The 21,751-nt window shown below is 37.8% G+C and overlaps 1 protein-coding gene across 3 annotated transcripts in view; it reads left to right on the top strand.

Moving 5' to 3' along the window:
- Window positions 1–20,548, top strand: part of LOC149231497 (putative E3 ubiquitin-protein ligase BAH1-like 1) — a 31,481-nt gene extending 10,933 nt beyond the window's left edge. The window contains exons 2-6 of one of the 3 annotated variants that reach the window (XM_089379203.1): window positions 18,151–18,395; window positions 18,532–18,780; window positions 18,932–19,069; window positions 19,689–19,747; window positions 20,038–20,548. In XM_089379203.1, the coding sequence (XP_089235329.1) occupies window positions 18,151–18,395; window positions 18,532–18,780; window positions 18,932–19,069; window positions 19,689–19,747; window positions 20,038–20,137 (791 nt within the window). In that variant the 3' untranslated portion in view covers window positions 20,138–20,548. Of the gene's footprint in view, window positions 1–18,150; window positions 18,396–18,531; window positions 18,781–18,931; window positions 19,070–19,688; window positions 19,748–20,028 lie in introns of all 3 variants that reach the window. The other 2 variants (XM_089379202.1, XM_089379204.1) reach the window with 2 other exon arrangements.
- Window positions 20,549–21,751: the final 1,203 nt, after the last annotated feature.

The raw sequence follows: 21,751 nt of genomic DNA, 5'->3' as shown, positions 1-21,751 counted from the left end.
ATGAACCAAATGCGAGCCACTGTGTGAGTTACAAAACTTAAGTACAATAATAGAGTTCGATCCATGAGAAGAGTGCCAGACACTTAGGAACAAATGCGATGCTTCAGAGGATAGGTGCGATGCCTCATAGACTACTTTAGATTATAAATGCGATGCCTCATAGACTGCTTTAGATTATAAATGCAATGCCACAAACATATTGATGCGAGGTCATTGTTACTACAATACCACCATTAAAGCAATGCCACTGCTACTAGTTATGAGAGCCACACCCCATAGTGAATCACAACAATCTCAGGAGTATGCAATATAAGTCACCAACGAGCTATTGTTAAATAATATGTGCCACAGTGTGAGTCCGAGCCACAAATCAAAGTGCTGGCCACATATCGGACGTGCTATAGATTCAAGCCATATAATACAGAAAATGTGAGCCACAAGTGATACAAATCGGATCTCTGTAACGTAATGTATGCTACAGAGACTACCGTTTGCCATAGTGTATGCCAATGTCGCAGAGAAAAGCATAATGTGAGTGCGAATCACAAAATACAAGTACTGTAGAATGAGCCACAAAAAATGCGAGTATTGTTGAATGAACCATAATATATAGATGCGATCACCCTACGAGCTCCAGAATTGATGCAATGAACATAAGTATATTATGAACCACAATATGTAAAGAGAGTTATAATGTAAACGTATCGAACCTCAAAGAACACCTAATATGTGTCACTAATGGAAGAGGATCGTTGCCAATATATAATCAATTCCATGAACGAAGGGTCACATTCCAACCTGACAACTTAGGTGGCCGACTTCAAATATTGGAGGGAAAAATTAATAAGTCAAATTTGATCATTAAACATTGCTCAAATATATTTGCCACAACATTAAATAATAATAATAATATATTTTCTTTTATCCAAATTAATTCTCTTTTGGGGCAATATAGATTTTTTCTTGGGGCAGTAGGATTTCCCTTTGGGGAAATTCATCCTAAAGTTGCCCTGAATTTCAACAAGGATAGTCTACAAGTAAGGTATCCATGGCCATGTTTGAAGCTTTTCTCAAAGCCTTGTGTGGAACCTTGAGTGAAAAACAAATATTTTGGGAGGAAAAATGTGTTGGTTGCCGGTTGAAACGGGCAGAAACTTGATTATTGTATAAGTGGATTATAGTCTGAGTTACCACGATTCCATTACATAAATGGACCAAATGGGTTGCATGCAGAGAGAGTGAGCACTGGGTTAATCAAAACACAACTGAGAGAAAGTGGAGCAGAGGAAACAAACGCGCTTGGGGAATAAAGGAAATGTTACTGTTACTTGGCAGAGGAAATGTTTTTGTTGCTTGGAAGAGGAAACGCTTCTCATACATCCAACAATGAGCAGGTCAGACCAACACACATATCAACAAAACCAATTAAGACGCATCGATGTAAAATGAGCATATGGATGGGTAGAAAGCACCCAAGTTATAGAGGAAGAGCAGGCTCAGAATGACAGAGTTGACATGCATAATGGTTTGGTGCAGGTTAGAAACCTGACAAATAGGGAGACAGGTCTGCACAATTGCAGAGAAACGCCCAAAATCGTTGGATCACAAAGCTAGTGGTGAGGGAAGGCCACACATAGTGGCTTAACTTGAGCAGGGTAGGAGTACACCTACTTCGATACCATGTTAAACACACAAAAATAATAGACAAATTTAGGTAAATCCTGTGATCCATTTCTATCCACAAAGATGTACATATTAATACATTGTGCTGACTCTTGATTTCATGTTCCAAGATGTCTCTTCGACTTCCGTGACAATTCACATTCGTCCACACCAACCCTTACGGATTAGGTGTCCAACATCTACAAGAAGCCCAAACCTAAGTTATGATTACACAATGTTGTGTATGTTGGGACTAAAAAGGCTGATAGCACTGCCAACAAGTAGTTGAGAACATAGCTTATTTCAACATTGTGTTGATGAATGATAGCAGTATGTAGTAGTTGAGAGCATTGTTGATTATAGGCACCCAGGCACAAAGAATCCAAACTTCAACTGCCCTTGATAATCACTACTACTTGTTACCACTCAAACCAACAGGGGACCTAAAAGGGGTTCCTAAGAGGGCAACTGTTAGGTTAAGGGCAAAAGTGGAGGCTTAGCCCACTGTCACCACACCTAAATCTCTATGCTCTTTACGGACTTTCACCAATGGGAGGAGTCCCAGTAGTGTAGTGATCACTTGTAAAGTAATTGTCAATGGATAGGTGGAAAGTGACCACGAAAACCCTTTCCCAAGGATGGAGTGAAGAATGGAACTTGCTTGCCCTTTAAGCAAGGGACTTGATCCTCCAGGGGTAGGGGGTGAGGATTGGAGGGTTGAGGGAGAAGGAATAGGCTTCTAGACGAGGTTCTCAATCCCTATAATCCTTGGGGAACTTGGATTCACTAATGGTCCTTGACAAATAATATTTTTCGAGAAGTGGGACCACATGGGGCCAAGTGGACCCAACCCAGGGTCGGGGATGGAATGTAGCAACCAATGATGTTTTTATCCTGGGCAAGGTGAGGGGAAAGGACCAAACAAGAATGTTTACTTCAAAATTTTGAATTGATCCTGTTGAGGTCTAGCCTTGGGGATGCCTAGGCAAGATTCGATCATAGAGCTAGGGCTTAAGATTCCCGAAGATTCCACCGTTAGAATTGCCTCAAATTTGGAGGAGAGGGAGGGGACCCACCAACGCAGTAGCCTGTAGGAGATTGAAATTTTTCCTTGGGTCAATTCCCGGGAAATTGATGCCCTAGGTGACCTAATGGGGCTAGACCTAGGGAAAAAGGGGAAAAGGGTAAAAAGAGGGTTAAAATGATCACCCTTTTTGAGGGATCAGTGCCTAATTCACTTGGGGATATGGAGTCAAGGATGATGATGAGTAAGAACTTGGTTTCTTGATCAAGGAGGCTCGGAAAGTCAGCTTCATCCAATGTTGAGAGAAAGAAAAGAAAAGTGACCTTCAAGCATTTATACTTCAAAGCAAATGATGCAAGATTATCGAGACAAATAATCTCTAGGACATTTCATTCATATAACATTGGCCCATACATTAAATTAGCTAAAACATGCTTAATTCCACATTTCAATTATGAAGCAACTAGCCCTAATTTTAGCAGTATGAAGCAACAAGAATAACAACATCAAAATTTACTTACAATGATATAGAATATATCTAACCAACATTTTATTTGCAAGACAAAGCTCCAAGACAAGAAAACTAGCCCAAATCCATACGTCGAAATTCATCCATCTCAAAAAAATATCCTCCAAGGAAAAAAGGCGAAGTTCTCTATGATTAGAGAGATCCCAAGTCAAGTGATGACCCAAATGAATGTATCTAACATCAATATATAGCCTCCTAAGGGGTTCGAACTAGCCTATGGGCCTACATTAGCCCCTAATGATAAAATAATGTGCAAATAAAACCCCTATTGGTGACAAGTCCATCAAACTAGCTCACAAGTGTAAAAATAAGCCCAAGGTGCCAAATAATAATATGTACATGTCGTGGGGCCCTCCAAAGGCCTGATGGACAAGGGGGTGGCCCCTTGTTCTCCAAGTAGTAGACCTATGGTGCTCCTAGTGGGTTTGAGGGAACATAAATGACCCTGTGGGTCTCCATATGAATTAGAGATGCCTGTAGATCCTCTACAAGGGTCCGAGTGGTAGAATGAATGCTCCCATGACATCGTACAAGTCCTGAGACACCTGCCAAGAGTGTGGGGCTCATGTGGGGGCCTGTTGGGCATAGTGTACCAAGCATTTCGCCATCATCCCAAAAGTGGATCGCTAGTAGTCTCGGAGCATCGATGAAGATCCGTGGAGTGCTGTCTATTGCTGTGGAGGCCAATGGTTCTCTATGCACACCCTATATATGCCAATGTAGACCTCTAGGGGTTAGGATATTGTATAGGGAGAACCCAAATGGAAACCACTTGTAATCCTGCGTAATATCCAATGCGTCCCCTAGGCTTCTAGTACAACCAATCATTAAAATTATCGGGTAAAAGAATTTACAAACCATGGATATCAAAGCGGGCACTTCATAATGGCATGCCCTTCCGTAGTGGGCTTTGGCATGTGCTTGTGTCTCCAAGCTCCAAAGGGGGTTAACCAAGTACCTTATTAGGTGGTTTCAACCCTTAAACGAGATTTAATGTCCAAGGTACATCCCTCTAATGGGGGTGGCAAGTGATAAATAGGTGGAATGGAGTAGGGAATGAGAGGGGCAACCTTGCGCCACATATTGGGGCATACAGGTAGTTAGATAAGGGGAAGCCCACACCTGGGTATGTAATGTGTAGGAGGGATAAATCGTGGTACATGAGGTGCCTTGACTTTGATTTTTCCACCCTCTTTATATGCCTTTGCCTTTTATGAATTTTCTTTAATTAACTGCTCGGGGCTCAAAGGACAAGAGCATGATGTGTATGATATAATAGTGATTACCCCCTTCGAGGTAGGGTGGTTCATTGCCCTCCACGGGTTGGGACAACCATGGGTTCTTGAATGATAAAGGAGGCTTATCCTAGGGCCTATGGAACCAGGGTGATAACCATGGATTGGGGTAGAGCTTATGTATTGGCTTTTGCCCACGTGCTAATTATTTTTGTCCCGACCATCTTTTTCATTTTGTGGTACAATTTCCTATTAAATGTGGCCAATTATGCCTTTTTCTTCTTCTTTTAGCTGCTTCAACCTCCGGGGCATCATCCTAGGCCTTACCCAAGGTGGGGGCAAGGGGATAGGGAGGCTGGCCCTATGTGGACCCAGAATGGAAATGTGGACCTAGGTGGGAGAAATGATGAATGGGGGTATAGTGGGTGGAAAGGGAGTAATATATGCAGATAAAGGAGCGGGACCACGCACCTAAAGTCGAGAACCAAATGGTCGATAAAGGAGATCCCATGGGACTAAGATCCAAGGGTAGCATCCAAAAGAGATCAAGGGGACAAGAGCACAAACTAATCCCACCCTTTTCGCTAAATCCCCCATCAATCCATATCGAGAAGTATCCATGAGAAGTAAACCCAATACTCAATTTCCAAATGACAGGACATACCTTTAGATTCGGGAGGCCCACCTTCAATCATACGATTTATACAGGTGGGTGAGGGACCACATGGTTAGCTCAGGTTGTAGAGAAATGACACAATGAGTTAGCAGGAGGCTGCAAGGGGTTGCTGGTTGAGGTCCATCATGGAGAAAAATCTCTTGGAGATAACACCCACGAAGTGGTGGGTAACACTACCCTCAAGCTACTGAATGGTGTTGTTGCTAGGAAGGATGCAACTGAGATCTGTATTAAACAAATGCATCCTTGCTTACCCAATCTCCCACATTCATGTGATGCTTAGCTTTGCAATTTTAGAAAGAAATGACACATGCCACAATAGAACTACCAATAGCCCAAACCTACTCTATGATTGTAGAAGGCTGTGTATATTGAGGATTTAAGGATGATAGCACAATTCAGTGGTTAAAGACACAACTCATTACAACACTATCTGGTAGTTGAGAACATGGTTGAAAGCATCCAAACATAGGAGTTCCAACATCAAGTACTACTTGTTGTTGCTTGCAAGGATAGAACTTGAGATCTTTATCAAACAAATGTATTATTATTTACCCAACTTCCCACATGCATGGGATTCTTAGCTTACACATGCCATAGTAAAACTGAAACAACAATTACTAAATCTCCACAATAGCACATCTTTTGTTCTTACATCTTCAGAACACTTCTTTTATGCATGCCCCAAGAGTGTGCTTTATATATATATATATAAGTGTCATTTAATTGACATTGACTTTAAAGAATGTTTTAAATATATAAAAGTCCTAAGGATTTATTAAAGGTCGTTTGCATATAGGCCTTGTGATTTAGATACACCAACGTAAATTTATCTTAACTCCTGATTTATCATGCTTCGGAAGGGATCAACTCTCTTGAAGTTGAAACCTTTTCTCGAGTTTTTTACATCCCCACAATAACACATCATTTGTTCTAACTTCTTATGTCTTCGAAACATTTCTTTTATGAATGCCCCAAGAGTGTGCTTGATATATGTTCTATTAAATAAGACTAACAATCATCTTGTTCAAATATGTTTAGGTTTAGACCATATTAGAGTCATATATAAAAGAGTTATTTGATTGAGATGAACTAAAAAAAATTGTTTTAGATATATACAAATCCTAAGGATTAATTAACTGCATTTGCATATAGAACATTTGATTTTGATACACCAACAATGCTAGTTATATATATGTGAGAGAGAGAGAGAGAGGGGGAGAGAGAGAGAGAGAGCTCCATGTTGAGCACCGATAAAATAACACATTTCCTTCCCTACTCAACATGGAGTTGACACCTAACACACACACACACCATGTGTAAACTTCATGTTGAGTATGGAAGGAATGTTAATTTTAGGTATGTTCTATGCTTAGAGCAATTTATTTCAATTTTACAATTAGCTCAATGTCTTTTCCAGATTAGCAATCACATCAACATTAAAGTAAATTGCAGATAGAACATAAACATAGATTGCAGAAGACAAGCCAAGACAAGAGGACACAAGTTGTGGCGCTAGCCAGGGACAAACCCCAATGTGGGGAAACCCTTGATCCATTCTTCTTATATGTTCTTCAATAGTTCAGCAGAGAGAGAGAAAGAGAGTACATTTACAACAGAAGTCAACACTTTGACTTATCTAAATAAGAGCATAGATCATCTCTAAGAAGATGATACATGAGATAGCTGAACTCAGTTGAAGACACGCTGCTTCAATTGACTCTCCAAGGTGACTCCTTCACCTATCATTGTGCTACACCTCGTCATCATGCTGCACCTCACCGTGCTGCACCATGCTAGACCTCATAACCATGCTGCTCACATCATACTACTGTACCTTCTCACAATGTTGTCACTGCTCATCCAGGTGCCATTGTTGCACTATGCTGCCACAGCTGTCCCATGTGCCATACTGCTGTCCCAGAAAATGGAGAAATTAGCCATGGGAAAAGGTTGATTTTGAGGCAATGACCTCACAACCAAGTGTTGAACCCCTCCATAAGGCAACACAGTCAACCCTAGTTGAAATTAAGCCCTAACCCTAGCCTGACAACTTTCCTTAAGAAGCCAAAAATCAGGTTTAGGGAAGAAAAATAAGAGTTAAAAATAATTTTTGGTGTGATCAACAATGTGAATAAGGCCAGTGCCTTGACCTTGGGTGATGGAGTCTAGGGAGTCCTACTTAGGAGAAAAGACTAAACCCTCACAAAGATTAAGGGAATAAGAAACCCTAGTTCAAACCCTAATTATCATTTTATGAGGGAGCAAAGTCAATGAGGAGAGCTAGTCATAAAGATTCACTCATGGAATTGTCACACAAATTCTACAAGGGTAATGCATACAATACCATTGCTAAGATTCCATAGAAAAACCTTCAATAATAACTAGCACATAGAAACCCTAGACAATGACCATTCCATGCAATAACCATAAAATAAATTCCAATATGAAGAGAACTTACAAGATGACTGCATGAACCAATCATTTATTGCTCCAAAATGACATCTCCAAAACCAAAGAATAGCTCCATAAGCAAAAATCTACAATAGATCACATTTCCATAAGATACAAGACAAATTTCAGCTATGTTGAAATCTCTAAGAGGGCCGAATTGATCCACAAGTGATGATCCAAATGAAATGAGAGTAACCTCTATTTATATGAGGTTTATCTCAAGTAATTTATGCTAATGAAGCCCTAAAAACAAGTTTGACATGAAAAGAACTTGGGTTACGAGCCAACCCACTAGCCAATGACAAAATAGACTAATAAATGCCCACATGTGTGAGTTATAACCTCCTCTAAATGTTGATGTCATGCCTAATTAGAGCTCCGAATGCCATGCCAAGGTATGTTGAGGTGTCCAAATGTGTGAAAATGCTTGGATGATCCAAAATTTGAGGGTTTTTCCTCAAATCCTCCTCTAGGGTCTTAAGTGTTGCGCGGGCACCATCAAGTGGTCTTAATGGGTCTCCAACTGTCAAATAAGGCCTCCTTCTCTCCAGCGTTAGGGAGACCATCCTCATTTGAGTTTTGAATCAATCCTTTCCCATCAGGTTGTGTCAAGGCCAACCTAGGTCAAAGCTGACCAATGCCCTAGGTCCTAGAGGTGCTCTGGGACATGTAACATTTGCTCATGTTGTTAGTGGACTCCAGTATCTCAACACTACATCTTCTTAGGTCATGTACTTCTCTGAAAGGCCTGGGTACTTGTGGATTGGGTGCCCTCAAGGCCTAGGTTGCTATGGGCCACTTGACAAACACAACATGGACTCAAGTGAAAGAAACCATCCATCAAAGATTAAGATCGTACATGCATCTAAGTTGACCAAACTTGAATGTTAAGGGCATGTCAATACTTCAAACCAGGACCACCTTCCGATATCTAACTAGACCAAGTCCCGTAAAGGTGTTCCCTACCTTGGTAGAGGTGGCTAATAACCAACCCTATTAGGTGCTTCCAACCCTCAAGGGGAAGTGACAATTCCAAGGTCAACTCCTCAATCAATAGGTTATAGTGGTAAATAATGTGGTAATAGAGGGGGAAAAAGGCTTCATCCTCAAGTGCCATGGTCATCGGAATGAACTGATGGGGATGTCCACATCCCGAGTGTATGGATGTAAAGGAGGGAGCAATTGTGGAGGCATGAGTTACCTGCTTGACCTAATTTTTCCACCCCTCTTGTGCGCCATTTACTTCTTCTTGGTTATTCCTTGTATTACTCAAGGGTTAGAGCTTGCTCTTAATGATATTTAACAATTTATTACCCCTTAAGGTGAGTTAGTTCATCGCTCATCAGGGTTGGGACATGCAAGGGTTCCTTTTTGATGTAATGGAGCATCATGTGCTTAAGAACTGGGTGATGGCCATATGAGGAAGGTAGAGCTCATGCTAGGATTTTGCCCACTTGCTAATCTTTAGGCCTCGACCATCGTTTGCATTTTGATTTTCTTTTCTTTTATTTTGTTGTGGCCATGTTTTTCTTTTCTTTTAGCCGCGTCAACCTCTAGGGCAAAGTTTCACGACCCTACTCAAAGTATGTGAACATATGAGTGCCAAATCCCAAAGAACCAATGACAAGTTAGACCCAAAGAATGAAGGTGAGATATGGGGCTACTAATATGTCATGGAAAATGTTAAGTATGGTATAGGGGATAATGAACACACTATCTCAATCATGGTGTTCCAAGGAGTACACCTCCTATAACCCTAAGGGGCTCCCAATGGACTAGGGCTAAAGATTAACCCCCTTGGTAAAGGTAAAAGAACAAAATTACTGTCAAGATCGATCAACCTTTGAGATCACCCCTTTATCCATACTAAATGCCCAAAACAAACAAGCATAAGCCCCTGATTGCAAAATAATCAAAGTACCTTTTGAATAGTAGCCCACCTTCATCTGAATGTAAATGCTAGATAGTGAGAGGTACATGGATGATGTAAATGGTGGAGGCACATGGCATATCATTATCAAATATTGGTTGTTAGGGGCTACTAGCATGGCTAGCTCCGACTGACTGTCAAATGGAGGAGAAAACATTTCTCCTAGCTACCCATTTTGGTGGGTAACAGGGCCTAAGTTACATTGGATCCAAAGTGAAATTGATATTATTTTTTTGGTTGAAACATGGGAGAAAGATTAGTCTAAGGTCTCTCACATAGATGGATTAATCTTGTGGTCAACATGGAATAAGAAATTCGCTTGCAGAGGGATTGCAGGAAAATATTGTTATATAAAAAGGAATGTTTCTCCTCATTCGAATTCTTAAGATAAACCCTCTCAATTAGTACATTTGGATAGGAATCTCTAACATTAATATTAAGAGGATTTATATTTAAATTTGCTATTTCACACCTATCAACTCTACCTTCTTTAAGAAAAACAATCTAGATAAAAATTGCCCTTAACTTTGGAACAAGATATTCACAATTGTTGATTTGTGGTAGCATCAAATGTGCTCTAGCCATGAAAATTGGTGGAGAGGCTAAGGCACACAAGATCTCCAAGACCCATAAATGGTTTGGGGAAATTCCACCCGGTTTGAGAGACATCAAAATAATTAATATTTTTAATGGGGTTCCTAAGTCTAAACTTAGGAAAATTAAAATATTAATGGGTATTAATATAAAACTGGGCGAGAATGTTCTAAATGACATGGATCAAGCCAAATCTACTCTTAGCCATTGATTAGGGACTTAATCTCGGCTGTTGAAGACTCAACAGGAAAAGTATAAGAGGAGGCTTGAGGGTCAATTGGAGATACACCAAATTGATCAGTTAGTTCAATTGTCTGGAGCGGGGTTTTGTTGAGAGAATCGAACTAGTGATCTGTTGTAGCGAGGGGCATTTCAGCATGAGGCTGCGAATACATAGCAGAGAGGTAGAGATAGTGCCAGAGAGACAGCGCAGTGGCTGAAGAGGCCAGTGTGGGTGACGCAGAGGGTCTGAGAGCTGATGTAGAGGCTTCAGTAGTTGCGCAAAGGCTAGTAGAGCTGACACAGAGCCAAGAGGCAACGCTGGATATTTCCGTGGGGCAGATTGAGTGCTTGTAAGCTGGGAAGGGTGACACAGTCCCTGTAGAGTGACGCAGAGCAACAGAGAAGCTTGGAGCAGCTTCCGCTGTCCAACTAAGGAGTTGCCATAGTTGCTGTGGGATCGTTCATCCGGTGATTGATTAGCTAGAATATCTGCCTTCAAGGAGAGGTATTACTGTCGAGGACATTCTCTGTTGTGTGAGCCATTTCTGGCACCCTAGTTGTATTAAAAAATTGCATAATAATAAAACCCTCATAACTGCTGCATCGGTTATCCCGCATTGGGTTTTTCTGGGGACGATTTTCCAAAAATAATGGTGTCCCTTGTGTGTTTGTCTCAGTTATTTCAGTTGTTGATCTGTATGTGTTAAGGCTGTATTTGTGTTTATTTTCGGTATTTATATTTATAAATAACTTGTTAATGAAAAGAACAAGTAGGAGAAAATAAACTAGATAATGCAGTAGAGATTTCTAATGTGTTAGACTTAGAAATTTCAACAACAATCTTAGGAATGAAGGTAATATCCTCTTGTTAGGAGACTTTAATGCTAGAACAACTAAATAAGTTATTCTTCTAAGCAATAATTCCAACCCTAATCCTCAATGGTTTGAGGAGGACCTCGTTTTCCCTGTTAGATGCAAAAGAAACTTTGAAGACCTCATCAAGAACTTACTTAATATTGAGCTAGTCAAGCTTTGTAGTTCTCAAGACCTAATAATTTGCAATGGCATAACCAAGTGGCCAATCTCCAACTAGATAACTTGTGTTTGTAGCTTTGGTCATAGTGTCATGGATTATGTAATATTCGATATCCCTGTTTCCAGATAAATAGTAATTTTTCACTGCTTGATTGACCATGAGCTTGACTATGATCATAGACCTTTAACCTTAACTCTAAACTTTGTAATGCACAAAATCCCTATGCAGGAGAATTGTGAGAATCAAAAGCCCCTGCTTTTTGACAAAAGTAAAATTGATATTTTCTTAAAGGATTTAAGAGGGATTTGCATGTCTTAACTTATAAAGATAATATCGAAAACCTCTATCATAAATTTTATTACAACCTTTTTTGCTTCCATTAAAAAGTTCTCTATCAAGGTTTTAAGTTAAAACAATAAGCTCTTGGTATGATAATGGTTGTAAAATTTCTAGGAAAGCAATTGGAGATGCTCCTAATAAATCTTTAAAGCTTGATAAGATAAATATATAAGATCTTACTAAAAGGAAGAAATGTACTATACAAATAGAAAGCAAGAGCAACTATTCCACCTATTTAAATTGGATCTTGAAGAGTTTTGGAGGAAAATTCTAATTCATAAAACTAAGGAAAATAATCTGATTCCCTTGAAGATTTGGAATTCCTACCTTAAAAATCTTTATGAATCCCCTAACGCCATGGACACCATTTTGAATGCCTTTATAGAGGATGAAATATTTTCTCTGGGAGACATTGCGTTTGAGGTTAAGTGGCTTACAACTAGGAAAGCTAAGGACATTAAAGGCTACCAAATTGAATTTCTAAAAATTGGAGGGCCTATCCTCATCCCTCACATACACAAGCTCCTCAATTTGGCAATGAAGCAAGGGTTTCCTAAGCCTTGGATGCAGAGCTCCTTGTACTTATATTTAAAGGTGGGGATAAAAACATTCCCTCTAATTATAGGACCATTATGATTAGCCACTTTTTAGCCAAGCTGTACAAAATTATTTTGAAAAATAATATTAACGTATGGCTAGACAACAATGATAAAAGAGCTAAAGGAAAAGTTGGGTTTCAGAGATATCATTCAACTGTGGGCCACCTTATTACTCTTAGGATCATTGTGGAGGAGTGTTGCAATAGTAAATCTTATCTCTCTAGTTGTTTCATTGACTTTAGAAAAGATTTTGACACTATTTCGAGGACAAAGATGTGGAAGAGGTTGGAAGAGATAATGGTTCCTATTGAGTTGAGGGATGTTCTGGCAAGGTTTTACGAATGTTATTGCCAAGTTTAGGACCACTGGGAGTTCGTCATAAGAAATTAACTGCAATATTCAAGTCAAGCAAGGGTGCCCCTTATCCCCTACCCTTTTTGGCATATGCGTTTATAAGCTAGAAGAATGTTTAGAAGATGTAGGTTGTGTAGGTCCCATGCTTACTGGCATAGTCAACTCTTCTCCATTATGTTGTCAATATTGTTCTTTTAGTGAGGAGTCATTACGACCTTGACAAGGAACTAAGAATCCTTCGAGATTTTTGTTCCAAGATGGGTATGACTTGTTAATACCTACAAAACAAAGGTCATGATAATTAAGAAAGAGTACATTTGATACTTTCATATATGACAACAACAACTTGGAGGAAATTCCTTTATACAAATATCTTGGAATCGATATCCATCACGAGCTCAACTGAAATTATAGCATTGAGAAAAGGATAAATGGAGGTTGGAATGCTTGTTATGGGCCTGAAAACAATTGTAAGTCAACAAATCTTTGAATATGGGATTAAAAAAGAACTCACGTTATTTTATATGGATGTGACGTTTGGGGTTGCGATATCTCTAGAGAGTCGTGGAGGAAGATAGAACATATCTAAAAGTAGTTTATGACCTACAATGGCAAGATTAAAGGAAATACATCCTATCCTATCGTCCTCATTGAAGAAAACCTTTTCCCCCATCGAAAGCATGGCTATGACTAAGTATCTTATGTATAAGAAGTTAAACAACATGGAAGAAAACTGGTTTCCTAAAATTGCTTCTAACTCTAGCCAAAACCACCACCTTCTACTGAAGTAGGGATGTCATAAGGATGTTGAAGCTTGGCGAGACCATTGGGGGATAAATGAGGAGATCGTTTAGCAGAGTAAGGATAATATTAAAAATATTATTACATCAAAACTAAGTTGCACGAAATGGGGAAATGGGTACGAGTTTCTGAAACGGGAAGCGATACGAAACGCGACCTCCCCAAATTTTGGAAACGGGGAAATGCGAATATATATATATATATATATATATATATATATATATATATATATATATATATGTGCAATCATAAAGCATAAATGATACATTATAATTTATTACACTTAAACATTAAGATTTAATTTACATCACATTTACTCATGAATGATCACATAATGAAAATAAAAATATCGAAATATCCAAAAGCAACCTTTATTATATATCCAAATCTCAAAATCAGCTTTTATTTATATTAATACATGCGGTTGCAAGTACAATAAAGACTATAAGGCTGCAAGAGAGAGATCCAAATCAGGATTTTCTGCATCCACATCCCATTATTTAGAAGGACCACTATTGTATTGGGAGTCTCCTCCTACATAGTCGAACGACCTTAGTGCTCTTGATTAAATACACGTTTCATACCCTAGTACCCTACATGATCTTGATTATTGGGAGTTTCCCTTGCATAGAGGGCTTGGTTCTCTTGATTAAATACAAGTTCCATACCCTAGTACATGATAAAATCCAATGGAAACATTGCAATCCCTCCAATCTTGAAATCCTGAAAAACAAATAAGTCTGCTGGATTTTGAGTGAGATCTAAAATTCTACTTTCTCCATATGAAATCCAATGAGGGCGAAACCACTCTCAAACATCCTGAGTCATTTCATGGTAATGTTAAAAATTTAAGTAAAAGGATGAAAATGAAAAATAAAGGAGAATATCACTTTTACTTTAAGAATTTAACATTACCATGAACTGTATATCTCTCAAACTTTTTGATGAACTGCATATCAACACTAGGGCAAAAATTCACTTTTATAACTTTAGACACGCATCTAGAAGCAACAAGAAGTCACTAACATACCCTAAAATTAAATTAAAAAAAACACAAGTTAATGAGGAAACGTGGGTCGTACGGCCTTGAAACGCGTTTCCGGCCGTACTGGCCACGTTTCCGTTTCGGGAAACGTGGCAATACGGCCGGAAACGCGTTTCACGTCCGTACCAAACGCGGCAGTACGACCGGAAACGCGTTTCACGTCCGTACCAAACGCGTTTCCGCGTTTCGTACCCGTTTCCATAGGGAAACGGACCTCTACACCACGTTTCCTGCAACATAGCATCAAAATTTAAGGAGAAATTGTGGGGTGATAAAGAGTTAGAGGAAAAAGGAAACTAAGATATTATAAGACGTTGATTAACACAAATATCAAAAATAACAAAATCTCTCTGTCTTGACTAGTGTAAAGAAGAAAATAAACATTGCGAAAATAAGAACAAATTCTCATGAGCTTCATAATGAGATTGGACGTTAGCCAATTCGCAAATCACCATGGAATGAAAGAGTTTGTTATCTTTGCGAGATTAAGAGGGTTGAAGATGTAAAACACTTTCTCTTAGATTGTCCAACCTATACTCACATTAGATCTAAGTTTCAAAATATTTGTCACACTTCCAACCTTCTTGACCTTTTAATTCAACAAAACTATGGTGATCGTAGAACACCTCTTGATGCTTTTCGAGCATAGAAATATAGAGCTAAAGAATTCTGAGTAATCTCTTACATTCTTAAGGTCTGATAGACCATTTTAATCTTAATGGATGTTAATCATTATCATTATCATCATCATATAAAGTTGATATTGAAATATTTTATTAAAGGTTACTTATTTTCCTCATAATCCGCATAATTGGATGTAAAAAGCACTTATGGATGGAATAAGAAAATCTTATTTTCAATTACTTGATATATATAATAGAAGCTGATATAAAAATATTAAGTTTAATTAAGCTGGGTATTAAAATATTTTATTTATTCCCTACATTGAATTTTTTGTTGTTATTATTATTATTTTTTAAAATGTTGTGTCAACTCCATATTGAGCACAAAAGGAATTACACATCTCCTTCATATTGGCTGTAAAAAACACCTCTCAATGCAATTACATTCTCTCACTCTTTTTTCTGTAAGCTAAGTAGGGTTTTTGTGTTAATTGAAGAAAGCAAAGGCATTACATATACTGTGATGTTGGTCTGCAACTAGGGAAACCGCACTAGCAACAAAGAAAAAGTGTTTTTGTCCAACATGTCTGAGAGGAATTATCATTTCAGAAGTGATAATAGAGAAATTCAAATCTAAGAAATAATGCCTTAAAACACTATGCCTAGAGATGTGAGAAGCAATGCTTCTAAACCTGAGAAACCTAGACAAAAAGCTGAGACAACATAGCATGAAATAACTCAAATAGGAGGGGATTTGTCATTGGAGTCTGAAATCTAAACATAACTACCCTCGGATGCTGGAAGCTCGGAATCCATTGTCTTCTGGGCCATGGCTGAAAATTTGCGGTCAACCTCTTTAATTTGTAGTTGAAATTCATCCAATTGGAGCAGGATGGCATAATATTCCTTGCTTTTCTCCACCAAAAGGTTGCCCACAATTGTTTTGATTTGCTAGTATAAGTCTATTGTTTTGAGATACTTCATGTCTCAAGTCGTGGAGGTATCTAGGTCTGGAATCCATGGGACTAGCTCCTCTCAAATCTGCTCATTGGGAAGGAAGTCTTGCTCCAAGCAAGATTCTGCTTCAACAAAATGATTGCTGCTTTGGTTGCAGGGGGTGTCTTGGTGAAAAATGCCTGTCAGGGATGTAGCCTCATTTTGTGCGCCACTTGTGAGTGAGTGGGTGTCGACAAATTCCTTGACGTCCTTTGTTGCTGGGTCCACCGTGGGCATAACTTCTAGATACAATTCTTCCTTAGAGAGAGCACTAGTATAGAATCCACCAGAACTAACACTGTCATTTCCATGATAACTGCATGCTACAGATGGAGTTGTTGCTAGCCAGGTGTTCTTTCAATTTGTGATAGAGATGAAAGCAATAGATTGACATGCCCCATGGGAGATTGCTTCCCTGTTACTTGATGTAGAACTTCTCCCACTCCTATTTTATTATTATTATCTTCAATTTTTCTTTTTACAAATATTTTTTCATGGCAATAGATCATATTTAATAATATTTACTTATAATGCATATAACTTTCAAGATAATTCATGTGCGTATCTTCATATATCAGGTGTCCCAGGTACTGGAGTACACAATTCTATATTTTAAAGACATAAAATTTACTTGAATGATATGTTTGTCTTCATAACGTTACAACTGTCATAATTCGAACAAATCAATTTATTTATTTTATTTAATAATTTTTATATAAATAATTATGAATATTCTATAAAAATAAAAGAGTTTTAGAGGTACATATATTCCAAGATGCTTAAAAATCTCACATACATTGTGAGTGTGATCTCATGTTTGGTATCTTGGAATGGTTCCTGCTACTTTAAAATCTCCCATCTATCCCCCTTCTCTTAAGCCTAATAGACTCCAGATATCCACTAGTTATGCAAAAAAAAAAATAGAAAATGATGGATAGCCCTATATAGCATATATCCAATCAGAGAGTGATTTATTCACTTACAGGAATATAAGAAATCACTGTCCTTTGCACTTCTTTGGCATAATCTCATAAATGGTTCAATCCATAGCTTCTTTAGCATCTCTCCAGAAATGGTCCAGTCCCTTATCCCATCCAAGTGTTACAGACGCCTTTTTGCTCCCATCATTCTTTTTGATATTCACAAATAAGTTATTTAAAATTGTATCACTGCTCTACTTATGTAATAATCAAACTTGAATTATACATCCAAAATAAATGTCATTAGTTTAAATATCCAATATTTTCATGATTGTGAAACTATTCCATATATTTCTTGTGTCAAAAGACTTCAAAAATGTCGACCGTGCTTTGTGTCACCATTTTAAAGACATATCTGCCTATTGATGTGTATGTTCGGAAGATTGGGAGAGCAAATATATTGTATTATTCTTCAACTTAAGTGATCTTGCATTGCTTTCTAGTTACATTTCGGAAATCTTTATTGCTGTTGCTGATAGATGCTGCTTATTCATTGATTGTTCCATGTTTAATTTTATCCGTTGTTTTAACTTCAAGTAATATTAGATCTGTTTCTCATGAAAGATGAGATATATGGGTATGGAAGAGTACCTATTTTTTGTTGCTAGTGAAATTAAAGTGTTTTTTGAAGTGATCATGCCATCATTAGCTCAGGTGCATCCTACCATTCAAATACTGGCTTGCCATTCGAAACCAGCTGCTAATAATGCTTGGAAGTTTAGTTAAATCCATACTTCAGCATCCTTTCCCTTTGGATACTTCGCCAAGTTTCACTTGGTTGTAATGCTTTATTATTTTACAGTTTAAGTGGCTTAGCCTGTTATATTTTCCAGTTTTGAAAGTCGATAACCTATAGGGCTTAAGTTGATTTGCAGTACTAATCTTCTTTAGGTGGCTCTAGTGGTTGTCTCATTTTGAAATACCTGTTTAGTTGCATATAAGTTTCATCTTCAGAGAATTTAATTGTTTAATTTAATATATCAACGTAGGATGTGCGTAGTTTGATCAGTTTCATAAATATCGGTCTTAAGAGTGTACTATCTGTGGGCAGTTTGTGACCAGAACTTTTTCTCTGAAGTCACCACTGAAATATCAGCTATAGTTGACCGCTTCAGTTCTCGTGCCAAACATTTATTGCATATGCATCTTGCATCCGGTTTTCACAGATACTTATGGTGCCTGAGACACTGCTTCATTAATGACTATTTGGCAATGATTCAAGAAGGCCAGAACCTAATAAATTATGTTGCCATGAATTCCATTGCAATTGGGAAAATTTTGGAGGAATATGACGAAGTAAGTTATGATCAAAACTTGTCATTACAATATTTTATTATGATTGATTTTTTCAAATAAAAATATTGGAAACTCAGGAAGGATTCTTGTACTGATTTAAAAGTATATTGGATTTTATTTGAAATCTGTATTGCAGGTGCACTGCTCAGTGAATGGCCGGAACTTTAGGAGAATGCTGCAGGCTAAATACCTTGAGCTGTTGCAGTCACCATGGCTAATTGAACTGAGTGCTTTTCAGATTAACACAAAAGACTCAAAGTATGAGGTGTCCTGTGAAGATATTTGTGAATGTTCCTATGATTTCAGCAGTGGGGAGCCTACTATTACATGTAAAATGTCTGAATCTGTGAGGGCAGAGTTCGACCTGACGTGTCCAATTTGTCTGGTGAGTTTCAAGTACCCAATGGTTTCTTTCTCCAAATTCTGCTTCCGATATCTAAAGCACTGACAAATGCATTGTGTTTTTAATCATATAAGTTGCTATTTGATCACAGTATTCTTGGAATTTATTTTTTAACTCTGCTTTTCTATTGCAGGATACTGTTTTTTATCCCGTAGCTTTAGGCTGTGGGCATATTTTCTGCAATAGTTGTGCTTGTGCTGCTGCTTCTGTCCCCATTATTGAAGATATCAAGACTGCAAAACCCCTTGCAAAGTGTCCCTTATGTAGACAGGTATGATATCAATCTTTGATCTTTGCACATTGCAATTTGTGACAAAATGATTTACATTAGATGTTTAACAGTGTCAAGAAGCCAGGAAGCCACATGGAATATATTGAGCCTTGGTCCCATCCAGCATAGTCCTCGGACCTCTGTAAATGTTGGAAACATGGATCCTGATTCCCATCACATATAGGAGAACATACAAGCATTTGGAAGTTGGAACATCTTCATGAATTTGAATTTATCACTCCCTTTGGTAAACACCTAGTTTATAACCAACTTCATTTGTGTAACTTTCTAATTGTTTTGCTTTCCTTCAACTTTTCCATAGAAACAATACTAATTGAGCCTGCTCAGTTCCATTTGTCCACGTGTTAGGAGCATTGAAAAATATCTTGAGTTTTCATGGATGAGTCCCATGTTCAAACCCCATAGAGGACATGCATAGGAAATTGTTATACTTTGTGTTAATGCGACTTCTCATTTGGGCCGAGAGTCAGTCAAATTTGGTCACGTTAGACTGCTAACTAATGTGAATTGACATACATTTGCCTATTTTTCATTTTTCAAGCTTTATTGTCTAGTATTTCCAAAGTCCCAGTAATATTCATACTCTTAGGCTTTGCAGGCAGGAGTGTTTGCAGATTCTGTGCATCTAGCGGAATTGAATTTGCTTTTAAAGAAAAGGTAGGTGTGAGAGAAATGAACTTTATAATTTTTTAGTACAGCTCAAACATTAGAACTTATCCTATTTCTCATGGCAGTTTTCTTATTGAAATTTTGAAGTTGTATATATCAATGTATGCCTATGGGCTAGGCATCTATTTGTCATGGTAGTTTCTTATTCATGGAACATTAAAACTTTGTATGCTATGCCATGATGGGTTTTAGAAATGAATCTGACCACCGATAGCAAACAACTAAAGAAAACTAAAAATCTGATGATAATGCATTGTGTCATATGATAGGTGCAAAAGATATTGGAAAGAACGGTTATATGCAGAGAAGGCAGAGAGAACGAAGCAAGAAAAAGATTATCGGTCTGTGCAGACTCACTTAGTCTTGGGATTTATGTAAGACTACTCCAGAAGAGTGCATCATGTTGATAGTTCTGTTTTGATCTCTCTAATAATACGTAGTGCTATTACATCATGGTTTCTAATTCTGGGGTAATTACTTGTTTATTGATCTGCCTATTTGCTGCTGTTTATATTATATTATGCGGAGATGGATATTGTCTGGGTGTGCCCTATGTTAAGCGGTCATATGTGACTCAGTAATATTTTAGTTATTTCTCTGCAGTACTCTACTGTAAAATGAGCTTTATCCATTTTGAATGAGATGATAGTTTTTTGTCTATTCAGAGGAATGTTGAAAACTCATTAACTCGGTAAGGGTGTGAGAAATAAAGATTGGCAAAATATTTAAAAAATGGGCAAAATTCACAAAATATCAAAAAATTGGCAAAAGCAAAAATTTTTGGGTGTTTCTTTTGAACCATAGATTGATTGCTGATTCTGGTAATTTTGAAGTAATGTCGAAGCCCTACTTAAGCCCATGGTAGAGTTAAATTTGCTTTTGATTCATGTTTCACTTCATGTAAAATTTTTGCAACAACCGGGCTACTTGCAAATTTTTTAACCTTACAAGTTGGGCAGAAAGCAAAATTTTTTAATCCACTTCAAGCTATAATATCTGTCATTGAAAATCTCAGAAATAATAGGCTTTATCTTGACTTAATGAAAATTTTGAATGAAAAGGTCTTTTCTTCTGAATCATGGATTGATAGGCAATTCTGGTTGTTTTGAAGTAATGGTAAAGCCCTACTCGAGTTCTTGGTAGATTTTAACTTACTTCTGATTCATGTTTTACTTCATGTAAATTTTTTGCAACAACGGGGTTACTTACATAGTTTATTTTCTCTTCAAACTCGGCCAGGAAGCAAAATCTTTTAGAAGTAATGTTAAAGCCCTACTTGAGTTCTTGGTAGATTTTAACTTACTTTTGATTCATGTTTTACTTCATGTAAAATTTTTGCAACAACAGGGTTACTTACATATTTTATTTTCTCTTCAAACTCGGCCAGGAAGCAAAATCTTTTAATCCTTCTAGTGTTTCTAATGGAAATATCTTGGAGCAGAGAAATTCAAAGCTACCAATTTTAAGTTTAATATTAGTAATCGGGAAACACTTGAATTGAAACTGCCATTCTTGAACATAGAACTAGGGTGGTGCTCTGAAATGATGTAATTTGAATCAACTAAAATGGAGCTATCTTACGTGTTGTAATTTAGACTTCAAAAATAATAGACGATGAAGAGCGTAGTTTACTATGAGACTATATTACACAATTAAGAGTGTCCCAATTGAAAGACTCGATGTTCTTGAAAAATACATGAAAGGTTCGAACAACTGTTTCAGAAATGAAAAAGACAATATGCAAGAATTTCATAGGAGGGAAGCAAATATCTGCACATACAGAGCATGATCGGTAGTGTTTGAATTGCTGTGTGGGAACTCTCCTCACTGGCTGCAAGGCATACTACTGCATTGTTGTCCCCGTTGAACCTCTCCATGCACATTTCTCTCCATGGATTGACACGATCGATTCCATAATCTTACACCCTCTTCATTAAGAAGACGTCAGGAACAAAAATTGATCTAGAGCTTCTCAGGTTCGATTTACTAAAC

The sequence above is a fragment of the Pinus tabuliformis genome, chromosome J (genome assembly GCF_031772625.1).
Source record: "Pinus tabuliformis cultivar Carrire ecotype Pingquan chromosome J, CPIR1, whole genome shotgun sequence".
In the NCBI taxonomy this organism is placed as follows: Eukaryota; Viridiplantae; Streptophyta; class Pinopsida; order Pinales; family Pinaceae; genus Pinus; species Pinus tabuliformis.
This window is presented reverse-complemented; position numbering and strand designations above follow the sequence as displayed.